At 40.5% G+C, this 13,648-nt stretch overlaps 1 protein-coding gene across 11 annotated transcripts in view; it reads left to right on the plus strand.

Annotated features, from left to right (window-relative positions):
- Window positions 1–11,340, plus strand: part of epn1 (epsin 1) — a 50,418-nt gene extending 39,078 nt beyond the window's left edge. For 4 of the 11 annotated variants that reach the window (XM_012966199.3, XM_012966201.3, XM_012966204.3 and 1 more), the window contains 6 exons: window positions 1,889–1,975; window positions 2,234–2,534; window positions 2,891–3,052; window positions 3,739–3,840; window positions 5,697–5,930; window positions 6,428–11,340. In XM_012966199.3, the coding sequence (XP_012821653.1) occupies window positions 1,889–1,975; window positions 2,234–2,534; window positions 2,891–3,052; window positions 3,739–3,840; window positions 5,697–5,930; window positions 6,428–6,813 (1,272 nt within the window). In that variant the 3' untranslated portion in view covers window positions 6,814–11,340. 11 annotated transcript variants of the gene reach the window in all.
- Window positions 11,341–13,648: the final 2,308 nt, after the last annotated feature.

Below are 13,648 nucleotides of genomic sequence, written 5' to 3' on the forward strand. Positions count from 1 at the left end.
GAATCCACAGTTTCTAACCTGTCTTTATAATGATGTTTCCTCTCCCATAACAATGCAGTCAGCAGCATCACCTGATCACTTGTTGATTTTTGTTATATTTACTAATAATGCTGAAATTATGCTTTCAAATCTGATTTCTTGATACTAAATATGGCTAAAGGTAAGTATAAAAAGTGCTCTCCCACTCCTCCTGTAATTCCATTTCTAGCAAACGTGCAGGTAAGCAAGCTTTGTTAGAGGCTTTGTCAGACATTTAATAATAAAGTTTCCCCCCCCAAACTCCTGGTGTTACACATCTATTCTGAGCCTCGGGGAATCTATATGTGCTCTGTAGGGTGCATGAAGGTTTTCTTTATAGCGATCATGTCAGTCAGTGACCCTTATGAGAACCATCCTATATTGTCTCTGTTACTATTCCTGAAACAGCTTTTAGATGTGACTCTCTAGTCCAAGCTGGATGCAGTAGATTGCAGCTTCATTATGAGTGTCTTTAGTTTTTCTGCCTTGCATGCGTCACAGATTGGTCATCTGTCATCTGAACCCCCCCCCCCCACTTACTAACACAAAGCAGTTGGCACTAAACTTCCAAAATGGCAAGCCAAACCTCACATAGACATGTATAAATAATACATACAAATAGATAAGTGCTGTACCCGCTGTACAGTATGTACCAAAAGCATGATTCTTTCAGTGTGTGTAAATTGCCTTGTGTTGATTTTGGGGTAACAATTTCCTTTGATTGCAAAAAATCCTCATTTTCATATTTACTTGCACCTAACATATATATATATATATATATATGTATTATTAACCATCTTCCTCTTATTGTCTCCATGAAAACTCACCATCATTTTCACTGTAGAACTGCACATTTCCCCTGACAGGGTCGGAGTATTCCCCAATTTTCAGTCCCCCTATCCTAAATCTGAGCAGCAATTCTAGCTTATGGAATACAAACGTGTTAAACTGTACATGCTTGAAAGTGTATGCTTCTTTGTACATTTATTTTCCCCAAACATACAAATAATTCCAGTACATATCCTGGGAGCCCTTCTCTTTAACAGCTGTTTAAGCTGTTGAAATTAAGAGCAGGGCCATACTTAAAGAACTAAACCATAAACATTTAATATGGCTATGCCATGTTTTGTATACCGAACTTAATGCACCAACCTAAAAGTTCAGCATGTCTGTAGCAGGAATGATTCAGTCCTTCAAAGTTGTCACAGGAGCTCCCCCATCTTGAATTCTGTTAGAAGTGTCAGTGACACATACATGCTCAGTGTGGTCTGGGCAGCTGTTAAGAAGCCAAGCTTAGGGGTTATTCAAATTATCAAGCAAAAAACTAATGCTAATTGCACTGTTTTTTTAAGCTGCCATGTACTTATAATCTAAATTATTTACTCATCAGCCTTATATTGTGACATTTCTATTCTATATATACAGTATATTGTGAGTGGGTCCCTAAGCTCAGTAAGTGACAGCAGCACAGAGCATGTGCAGTGAATCAGCAGAACAGATGATGGGGGGCTACTGGGGCATCTTTGGGGGCACAGATCTTTCCTGCTAAAGGGCTGTGGTTGCCTTGGGCTGGTACAGGAACCCAAAACGTGTACAATGTACAGTATTTCTGCCCTATATCTTTGGTTAAGCTTTACTTCTCCTTTAAAACCCTTTCTTTCCCTGGGTTATGTAGGAAAACTTATTTGCTATGATTGCTGCTTTAAGAAAACATTCTAGACCATGGCACGCGTCTCCTATTTTACCATTACATCCGCAAGTCGTACATTATTTGTAACGCTTTCACTTGAGTCAAGAGTAAATGAAATCTCCCCAGTGCGCTGCTGAGACGGATAACAAGACATTATTTATTCATTTCTGTTTATATCAGGAGGAGAGGATCAGACGAGGAGATGACCTCCGGCTTCAAATGGCTATAGAGGAGAGCAAAAAAGAGGCACCTTCCAAGCAGGAAGAGGTGATCTGTGACTTTTTATCTGTATAGTGAGGATGTGGTTGATGATGCCAATTCATAGCGTAATTAAATGGCAATGATCCCATGTAATTTCAGCCTCGGAGTGGCTGAACATCAGTTGTCTAGCATTTACAGTACCAAATTGTGGAATATTGCATCTATATTTATTTCCCACTGCATTATGCATTTATAAATTTAATTTAATGCGCTTTGGTTCCTTTTATATTCTGTGAAAAGCTTATTTTATATTTGTTACTCCAGCAGTCATCACTAATGGATTTAGCTGATGTCTTCAGCCCCCCTGCACCAGTTGCCGCTTCTGCAGGCCCATGGGGTGCCTCAGCTGCTCCCCCTGCAGATCCATGGGCAGGTGGAGTTGCCACGTCTACACTACCAGCAGCGTCTGACCCATGGGGAGGCCCTCCAGTGGCTACAGGTGCAAGCTCTGATCCATGGGGAACTGGTGCACAGATAAACTCCACTTCTGCTGACCCCTGGGGTGGAACACAAGCGGTTACCACTGCCGATGTCAAAGCTGTGTCTGATCCATGGAATCCAGGAGGTAGGTGGATTAAGGTTGTTACGTATGGATGTTGGCCACATATTGATGTATCTTTTTTGTGTCTGCCTACTAGGGAGACTCCTAAAAAAACAGATCCAATATAAATATCACAAGCGTGTATATAAATGTTCCTAAACCCCAATGTCCAAGAGCATAGTCCCCATTGTCCTCTTCTCTGCAAGCTTGATTCAGGTCTTTGCGGACTCAGGCTCTTGCATCTTCTACAGCTTGAAGTCCTTTTTAATATGTTAGTGGACAATATCCTTTATCCTTGTGCTTACTATTTTGCGAATATATGTGCCTACGTTTTGCATAGGTATATAAACCAAAGTTTCTTTGCTACTTTACATTTTCAGGTTCCACTGCAACTACCGGAATCCCAAACAATGATCCCTGGTCATCTAGTCCACCAGTGGCTCAGTCTGTAAAAAAAGCTGCCGATCCGTGGGCCCCCGCAGCTTCGTTTTCTGATCCATGGGGTGGATCACCTTCTAAGCCGAGCACGAATGGGACAATGGGTGAGTAGCTGCCCTTAGTTTGCCATCAGTACTTTATTCATGTTGATATATACTTAATATGTGGTCCATGTCTCCAGCTTTTGTCCTAACTTCCATATTTTAGATTTAATTGGACCTGGTGTCTATAGCAGGGCACACTCTTCAGTAACTCTTGGCAGCTGTTGGGGCTGCTTGAGTGCTCTGCATGCCCAATGATTTTAACAGAATGTAAAGGAGAAAAAAACCTCAAGCCAAGGACTATAGTTTTAACATTCTTCTGGAACACCCTGGGGTCAAATGGGCAGCGGATTGTCAGTGGTGAATGGATCTGTGCTGCCTGGAATCTATCTCTTTGTGTGATTGCATCAGTATCACTTTTATTAGGCATATGAAATATGGTATGTTTTGATCCCTGCTACCAAGAGCATTCAGTCAAAAAGATTCTACCTGCCACAGATCCTATTCCTCTTACTTGAATTAAATACTCTGTGGAGCACCTAAGCATGGGTGGATATCATGTGAACATGCTCTCCTCTAGCAGCAATCAAAATGTCCCTAGTGCCATTCAATTTAAGGGAGAGCATGCAGGTCAGAACAATTATTTGGTCTTTCTGTTTGTTTTTAGGCCTTGTCTGTGTGTTTTTTTATGTTTCAATGTCTGTCTTTACGTATGTGTGCCTATCTGTCTGCTCCTCCTCCCTTCTTAGCGAGTTCCACCTTTGACCAGTTCGTCAATCCTGCAGATAAAGACGAGTTTTCGGATTTTGACAACTTGAGGAATGCTCTCCCCCAGTCAGGAAGCAGCACAGGTTGGGGAATGCTCTTTCTTTCCTACCTGCTACCTTGCTGTGATTCCATCCTCATTCTGCTCTGCAGTCTGGTTTGTTCTCTCCTCCATGCCCTCCTGTCATTTGTACCCTGTGGGCGCTGCTTGTCATGTGCTCCGCTTAGTGCCAGACACAAAAGATAATTAGATATATCAATAAGTTTAATATTTTAATGAGCAGCTTCAGTCTAAATCGTGTATGTATTTTGTTATATATAAACCACAGGATATAAATGAATGATTGGGTTCTCATATAAAGCATTCCCTTCCAACTTTCAAATCATGGCCTGAAATCATTTCTGTGTTCATGCTTTACCCTTCGGATGCCAGAGAAGCCTTAAAGGAACAGTAACATCACAAAATTCAAGTGTTTTAAAGTAATTAAAATATAATGTGATGTTGCTCTGCAAAAAACTGGTGTTTTTGCTACAGAAAAGCTACTATATAAATAAGCTGCTGTGTAGCCATGGGAGCAGCCATTCAAGCTGGAAGAAAGGAGAAAAGGCACAGGTTACATAGCAGATAACTAGTAGATAAGCCCCATATAATGGGGGTTTGTCTGTTATCTGCTATGTAACCTGTGCCTTTTCTCCTTTGAATGGCTGCCCCCATGGCTACACAACAGCTTACTTATATAAACTATAGTAGTCTTTCTGAGGCAAACACACCAGTTGTAGCAATGCAGGGCAACAGTACATTATATTGTAATTACTTTTATACGGTTTCATTTTTTGGTGTTACTGTTCCTTTAAATTAAAAATTCTCTTGCATCCTGTGGGTTAATCTTGTGCACATAACAAAATCTGCTGGCTTTGGGATTAATAGCTTGGTGTCAGATATTGGCTACTTGGCTATTGGGTAAGCTGGCTCTTGTCTCCCAGAACAGATCATATTCATTTCCTACAGGTTTGGTTTCATTTTCATGGATTTGTTTCTTTCCGCAGCCCATACAAGTAGCCGCTTCTGGGTGCAAAAGTCATAGTTCAGTGGTTGTTTCTATTGGCAATACCATGAATGGGATTATTGACCATAAACAGTATGTTTTTGACCAACCTTCATTATGCATGGGGAGTCAATTTGTTCTCCATTCATAATACTGCCAAGTAGTCTGTGGTGTGTAACAGTGTTGTGTACAATGTGTGAGCCCGGGTGGTGTGCTCTGTTCAGCAAGAGGAGTAACTGATATCACCCAGCAAAGACAACTTTGTATAGTTTGAAGGGGCCCAATGTAACCTTGCTGTGTCCCTTGCATTAAGCTCAGGAGGTGAGCATTCATGATTGCAATGGTACATTTGTTGGTCTGGCAGAATTTTGTGTATGTCGCTTATTTACAATTTCTGTGTTAAAAAGCAACAGTGCTTCTCAGAAAAGGATGGTAGTGAAAAAAAGGCCTTAATTGTTTTCAATTAAGACAGGTATATGCTAGCTAGAATATAAGCCAAGCAACTGTGGTTCAAGAGAAGAAAATGGTGGTGGTGCGATTTATATGTTACAAAATTGGGGAAGCTATGGTTAGCATAGATTTCTCTGTTAAATGATCCATAAACCTGGTCAGAATTAAGTTGTTTCTAAAGCTGCTGGGATTTTTTTCAAAACGACTTTTATTTCTGATGTGAAGTAGCTCACTGCTCACTGACGTATAAAGGAGGCAATATGAACGCATATTTTGGCGGACCGCATCGATGTTGTATGTATCTCTCCCAGCTGCCGAAGCATTTGGTTATAGAGGTGCACTTTGTGGATAGTCATGAGAAAGGCTGACAACATTTACATAGTGGGGGAACTGGACATCAGTGTAGCTTGTAAATATGTGAATTTTCTGTAAATCTTTTATTTCAGGTGAGCTAGATCTGTTGGCAGGAGAAGTCCCTATGTCTCGTTCTTTAGGATCAAAGAGCCCTGATACCTTTGACATGACAGCAATGAGTGGCTCACTGTCTGACTCCTGCAAACCAACCCGGAAAACACCCGAGTCCTTCCTGGGACCTAACGCTGCCCTTGTAGACTTGGATTCTCTGATCTCTAAACCTGCATTACAGAATGCAAAGACCTCCAACCCTTTCCTTGTTACAGGTAGGCATTATTCATTTTTATATAATGCTTCTTTGGTCATTCTTTTCCCCTGTCCAAAGTCTTTAGGATTTTAGAAGGCCAATCAAAAAGCCAGAAAACCTGCTGCTGCATGTCTTTTGCAGACTCCCCTCCTATTGGTGGTCTTATACATGCAGTGGCAGGGCCTGTGCTTCCTCAAGTGGGGGAAGTGGACCTCAGTCACAAAGAAAATGCTAAGAAACTGATGAGGATTAAAAAGAGAGTTCTACATTGAGCTGCTTTATTGGTAGATGTGCAGTCTTTATTGCTTATACAAGTACTAGTAAAAGTAGAAACATCATTGACCTGAATTCCCTAGATATACTTGTTTGGCACGCAAAAAATATGCAGATCCTTTCCTTAGACAAACAGGAAGAAACTCCTGGTGTTTTGATCGTTTGAGCTGTTCCTTGGAGGGCAGCCATTATCAGTACATGAACGGAGCCTTTAATTCTTCTCTTTCCTCTTCTCTCTTCCAGGAACACCCAATGCAACCACAACAAATCCATTCCAGCCCAACCAACAGTCATCTCTTACTCTGAACCAGCTGCGCTCAAGCCCTGTGATGACATTGGGACAGCCAGTTACCCCAGCCGGCCAAACGCCCGCGACCATTCCTTTCACTTCCCCCATGGTGTCTGTGTCTCCTATGGCCCCTGGAATTCCTATAGCAAATGTTGCACCAATGGTTGGAATGCAGCCTATGGCTGGAGTTCCCAACTTGCCAATTGGTACCGTGGCTCCTGGTGTACCTGGTATGGGTTTGCCACCTATGATGCCACCACAGCAGTTGGTTGCACAGCCACTTGTCCCAAATTTATCAACACAAGCTGTGACGAGTACTACTAATCCTTTTCTGTTATGAGGTGGGGAGGGGGTTAAAGTATTTGTAGAGGTGATGACCAGGTGTGATGGGTCTAGAATGGTATCTTTTACAACTACTACAGTCCCTGTATCCTCGCAACCCTGTGTAAGCAGCAAAATGTTTTCTGGTGTCTGCTTCTCTTTTGACTGTGCCTCCAAATACCAAGAATTAGTATTTAACCCCGAGCAGTACAGCAACTGGAGTTTGGGTAGAAGACCATTATTCAATATTGCATTCTGCAAATTCATGATCATGAGAACTATGCCAGAACTCTACAATGATCCCCTTTACCCCTCATCGTTTTTTGCGTTAATTAACTGTACTCTGTGATTGTAACCTGTCCTGTTTGATTTTTTTACCCCCCACCCCCTGGAAGTTTCCAGGTTTGATGCAAATGTTCCTGGCATCTTTTTAATTCGCATCTCCTCTGACAGAGGCTTGTATGCAGCAGACATATATGTAATTACTTCTTCCCATCGTTCTTGCAGTCCAGCCCATAACAATTATCTTTGAGTATTAAAGGGTAACTGCAGTCACTGTATGTCAGCAGCAGTTTGTTTCATATGAACTCTTATTAACCATATGATTAGCTGACATTATAGGCTATCAGTTTTTTAATACCACTCTTTGGTTCATAGCACTTTCATCACAGTTATGCCTAGGTTTGGGATGTATACTGAATAAAACACTAAAAAGTGAACTTTCTGAAACCCCCCCAAAAAACCCTCTGTTTATTGAAATTATCTTTCCTACGGATCTAAATATTTGCTTGCTGGGCAGTTCTTGGAAGTGGGTGGATATCACAGAAGCAGGTGGATATGTCCTGACTGTGTGGCTACTTAGGCTTTGGATCCATGTAAATATGAACAACACTGCTGCAACATCAAAGAAACCAAAAGTGTAAAACCACTTCATAAATTGTTTCCTGAACACACAACATCACTACGAGTATAATTCTATGTAAGGGTTGGCCAATTGGGAAAAGAACACTGAGGATGGTGTTTCATCTTTACATCTTTAATAGGTAGAGGGGTATCTGGTCTCTTGGCATGGAGTTCTATGGTAGCACGCATACTAAAATAATCAGCACTGCTGTTGGGAGCTGCCTGCTGGACATCAGTCAGAATTAAAGGGCAAGAACAGCTCTCTTTCATAGGTTATCTTTTGTGTATTCATCCCAGGAAATACGCTTGGATTTTGAATATAGCTTATTTCCCCTTATAAAGAACAGTTCAAAATCGTAATTGTAACTGAAGCGTGTCTTTTATTTTTACTAGTTAAGGATAATTGGCGTTGGAAAGAATCCCAAAACTTATTGTAGATATGAGAGTTGCACACTGGGATATGAAAGAGCAAGGCAGGAACTGGGTGTATGTACTGTAGTATACTTTTTAATTCAGAGCTTTCTTAAAATTGGGATTTTTATTGAGAGTTCTGTAGAAGAATGACCTCTATTAATTACATCAGTTTGTCTCTTGGAATATTTAAGTAAAAGTAAGAATCTGCCAAACCATTGGCTTAGCGTCATGAATACCATTTAGTCTTTTCAGTGACACTAAGCCTTTTTTTCTCCGTAATTCAAAAGTAGGAGAATAAGATCTGATTGGCGTTACTCTATTCAGGGAGACCATGGTTACCCATCCTTAACAGCATGGACACCCATTTTGGATTATGAGCTATAGGTTAAGACGTGCTGTAATGATATTGCAGGCCTACATATGATCAATTCAGCTCTCCAGTAACATGAATGAATAGATTTCATCCCATTAGGAGAGGAACACTCTGCTGACCCCTATTAGTAACCTGACCCAGTAATGTGTGTCCAGTTGCATTAGACAACACCTTCCTAAAACAAAACCCAGGCAAAGGTTCTGGCCTCTCCACTAGCTCCTAGCGTTCTTAGTATCCCAGTGTTTATATGAAGGAGTCTTGGGGTTACATCAATTATATCATTTCAAGAAGGCAAAAAAAATTAAAAATCTATTCGTCAACCTAAATACTGTAAAAACGTATGTCAGAACCAGATGGTCTTTGATCCACCATATTGATATAGCTTACTTTGTATAAAAATGCTGATGCAGTTGTGCTGGTTTCTCATGTATTGTGCTTGAGAACTGTGGTCCCCTGCCTTTCTTGGAGCCTTCCCACCACTTATGTACATGTGTTTATAACTTTTTGCCTTTCTTTGTGAATATTTGTGTTTTGGCAACAGCTACTTTCCATATATCTTCCTACAAAATAATTCTTTCAACCCAAAGGGGATTTCAACAATCAATTTGCTGTAAATTGTTTTACTACCAGCAGTAGAAGATACATGAACCAAGAATACCTTTTGAAGACATGGAATTGCAGGATTCATTTTTTAATTTCCAATATTTTTAGACCATTTTATTTTTGTGCGTGCCTTTGGAAAGGAATAAACAACCTGTTGGGGATTGGGTGCCACATCAATTAAGGCTGTAGATGAAAGCTTGCTTGCTATTTGAATGATATTGCCTAAGACTTGGCTTAAGTGCTGGTCTTTAGGGGCTTGAAGCTGAATGAAGGAAGACAATTTTGCACAAAATATTAACTTATTGAGAAAAACAAGGAAAACTCCCCCCACCATCCTTTGGCTGTTATGGATGAGCAGCTCAGACTTCATGAACATGCCCCTATGTGGGAAATGGACCTTGGGATCCTGAAGAAATGTCAGAAGACCAAGCTGCTAAACAGAAGCACCAGGCTTAGAGATGTGTAATTCATGCACTAGTTTGGTTCCTGGATTTGCCCATATGTTGACTTTCTGCGGTTAGTGGGACATATACATGTCTTGGAGATGGCTTTTATTGGCTTACAATCTGTGACCCGTTTGCATTGAACAATTCAAAAACGATTCTCTCACATTATCTTGTTTCAATATGCCTATAGCTTATTGGTCTGCATCTGTGAAAAAGCTGAATAAAATTTCAGTTTATTTTTTTCAGTAGCAACAGCAAAAACCCTCAAACAACTAATAAAAATTTGATGAGGTATTGGAAATATTTCATTTTCACTTGAATTCATTTGCTGTTTGATAGCACAGGCCCAAACAGCCCACTAAATAGTGACTGTCTATGGCATCTTACAGCAACCCCTCTGGCATTTGCCAGAACCCACAGATTGCCTGTCCAGGCCTCTCATACCTGGTGTTTTTTAATTGCAAGAGCAGTTCATAAAAGAAGAAAAAGTGAACCAAGTGTAGGTCATATTTAATGTAGATCAAGGTGTAGCCCAATGAAACTCAGTGCTGTTTGATGCTAAAGCTATAACTTTTCTGTGTCATCAACCATCACCACATCTGGGTTACTGGAACACTTGAAACCTTGTAGCCTATTGAACCCCTCGTCTTTATGCCACTAAATATCTTGTAATATATATTTTACTTTTGTCAGAGTGTGGCTTTTACATAAATCCCCATAGGGACAGTAAGGCCTGAAGCTACTGGGGCTTTGTTAGTTTCTCAGGAAGTTCTTGTGGAATATATTATGGAGATGATGAGCTGATGGCTCAGTGGAAGCCTTCATCATGTATCCAAGGTATCCTATCCACCTCTTGATTTATTACCAGTTTTGTAAAAAGAGCCCTACATTGGGAGGACAGCTTTTTGGTATAAAGTACAAGGAAACCTTACTGATTTTACCTCCTCATTTCCCACCAGTGTGCATGTCAATGGATTGTGCACCCCATCCAGTGTACAGTATATCACCTTGTAGGAATGTGTAACAACTCAAAAGTGATTTTTGTACTCTGCAATTTCTCTTAAGGCAAAGCAGAATAACAAGATTCTAATAAATCGCCATTTGGACATCTGAAAGGGAAACAAGCTCCTACAGGGGTCTACAGGAAGGTGGCTCGCCAGCTGTTGCAGCTTTTTATTTTCATGGGCTTCTGGGTGTTTTAGTCCAGCAACTGCGGGAGAGCCCCAGGCTGCAGGTTCCTGAGCTATACAAGATAAAGGGATGTACAATTAACACATAATATTCTGATTTATACTCCTACTTACTTCCTCCCACCCTTGATTGCTTGGTACACCATTGGCACACCATTGTCTATTCAGTGCTTTTCTGCTTTACAATGAGTTTTGCTATGATTGGGAGAGACTGGGCACATTGCTGGGCGATGAACTGAGGGGATTTTTTTTTTTTTTTAAAGACAGAAAAGACTTTATGTAAAAAAGGACTTTGTGTGCTTTGTCTGCCGTTTCCTTTTCAACTCTGGCTAAGTGAACATGGTCGTTCACCTTAAAAAAAGAAACTTTTGGACCCCATTAAACCCTGGCGTTGAGCACTTCTGCACCGTGTTTTCGTTTTTTCCCTGGGATCGTGGGCAGGGCATTAGAGGGGAGAGTGAAAAAAACATGTCTGAATCAATGTTTTGGAAAAATACAAGATAAACTTATCATACTATGTGATTTTATTTTATTTGTTAAATATACTTGTATGCATAATATGATAAATGAATTGGGGCTAAAAATAAATCACCTTCTCGATGTATTGTGCAATAATAGTTTTGACTTTTTTCCAGCATGTTTGTTTTTTTTCTTGCCGATACAAATTCTTGCATTAGTCAAACTGTAGTGGATCAATAAACACTAATTACCGGTTAATTGCTATGGTTTGCTGCACTGGTGCTAAACTGCACTTAATTTACTGCATTTCATGCTTCCAGTCTCTGAGGACTGAAATCGGCTGCAAAGTCTGCCAGTAGGTCAACTGTGTGATAAAACCTATTATCTTTCCTAACTGAAATCCTTGGGTCATTGCAATTTAGATTGGACCAGACATAAAATCCAGTTGGTCGATGATTGCTTTGGTCCATGTATGTCAGCGTTCCCCCTTCTGCTTTTACCCCCGCAGAGAGTGCAGCAATTTGTTAGAAGGCAGGACACATAAGGGTGAAGACACACAGAGCTACTAGTAGTAGCTACTTTTTCACAGCTATTAAACTCCAGAAAATATTTTGCCTTAGACAATAATGAGAATTGCCTCTGCTAAAACACACATAAAGACAATTATCAGTAAATGATCAGCATTGTCTATTTTAGTAGCCACAACCAAGCCAAGTAGCTGCTACTAGTAGCTTTGTGATTGTATCTGATTATAAACTGTACACACAGGTGTATATTTATTATGCTGTGTCAAAAGTGGAGTGATATGCCCAGGGCAACCAATCAGCAATTAGATCAGCGGTCCTCAAACTACGGCCCGCGGGCCGGATCTGGCCCCCCAGGGGAATTTACCCGGAGAGAGAGGACTCGGTGGGGAGCTGAGAGGGAGGACGGACGGTAGCGGGAACAAATTAATCATTTTAGGAGGCAAAACAATGCTGTTTTGTTGAATAACAAAACACAGCATGAGAGTTTCTGGCACAGCCCTGCATGGTGCATTTTTCATAAGAGTGTGAAGGGAAATGTCAGAAGAAATACACACAATGTGGGCTGCAGAGATATTTGCTCATTATTGCTTAGAATATTTGCCATAGATATACGTATATAATAGAAATATTGAAAGGAAGGGATTAGAGTAGCCATATTCAGTGCAAGTTTCATTAGTATCCAGTAAATGTTGCATGGTGTCTAAGCATGGCATTTTTATTAGAAGTGCATCTGGCAGTGCTAGCGGGCAATTCTTCATCTATTATTAATTATGGCTGAAAGCAGAGACAGTGCAATTTGAATGTACTACAGGAGGCAAAAATGACAGCTGCATGTTGCTTGTATAATTAGTACCTACATCCAGTGTTGGCAAATCTAATGATTTAAAGTTAACAAAATGGTTATCTGCGCTGACCTATGAAGCTTGGCTGTACATGGGAATGCCCCCTTTGTATCTGAACTTTGGCCTTGGGCTTAAAATAAAGCACAAAGTACTAAAAGGTCAAGCAAAGAATATGGTGAAAGGAAAGAACTTGTTGCCAATTTTATAGGCACCCCCAGTGGATGTAGTTGCTAACATTTGGAGCCCTAGCTGGCACTCCTCTGCCCAATATAGCAAAGGTTTCAGTCTTTACTGTACTGCACATACACTGATTAGTAACGTTTATCTAATACAAATGTTATTCGTCTTATAAGCTCTGAGGATTTCTGGGAGCTCAATGAAGATATTGACAAACTCACTGCAGAATACTCTATACAGGTGCTTTTTTCAGTTAATGGAGCTGCTTAGTTAGAGATTATATTCGCTGAGGGGTTCTTACAAATTGCCTCCAGCACTCCTCCAGTGCTTTACACTTTCCTTTAAGTCATGATCACATTACTGAACCAAAGTATATGTTTTACTTATTCCAAGCTTTTACTGAGGTATGGTCTTGTATATACATGTATGGGACAAACTCCGAATTACGGAAAGCCTGTCTCCCATAGACTCCATTTTAATCAAATAATTCAGAATTTTAAAACTGATTACCTTTTTCTCTGTAGTAATAAATCAGTACCTTGTAATTGATCCCAACTAAGATATAAATAATCCTTATTGGATGCAAAACAATCCTACTGGGTTTAATAAATGTTTTATTGATTTTTTAGTAGACTTAAGGTATGGAGATCCAAATTATGGAAAGACCCCTTATCCGGAATACCCTTGGTCCCGAGCATTCTGGATAACGGGTCCTATACCTGTATACACTTTCAGGTTGGTTGCGTATATCCCCTGCTCTTGCATCCCTAATTATTTCCTCAAGCGTCATCAGGAGAGCAATGCAATACGGAAGCCAATTGAACTTGTTCAGCAGCAATCACTACTGAGCCTAGTTACTGCCATACAGTTCCTTCTCTGTCAGGCTCTATTCTGAGCCGGGTGCCTTGCCGCTCCCCAAA

Source organism: Xenopus tropicalis, chromosome 7, assembly GCF_000004195.4.
Source record: "Xenopus tropicalis strain Nigerian chromosome 7, UCB_Xtro_10.0, whole genome shotgun sequence".
Taxonomy (NCBI): domain Eukaryota; kingdom Metazoa; phylum Chordata; class Amphibia; order Anura; family Pipidae; genus Xenopus; species Xenopus tropicalis.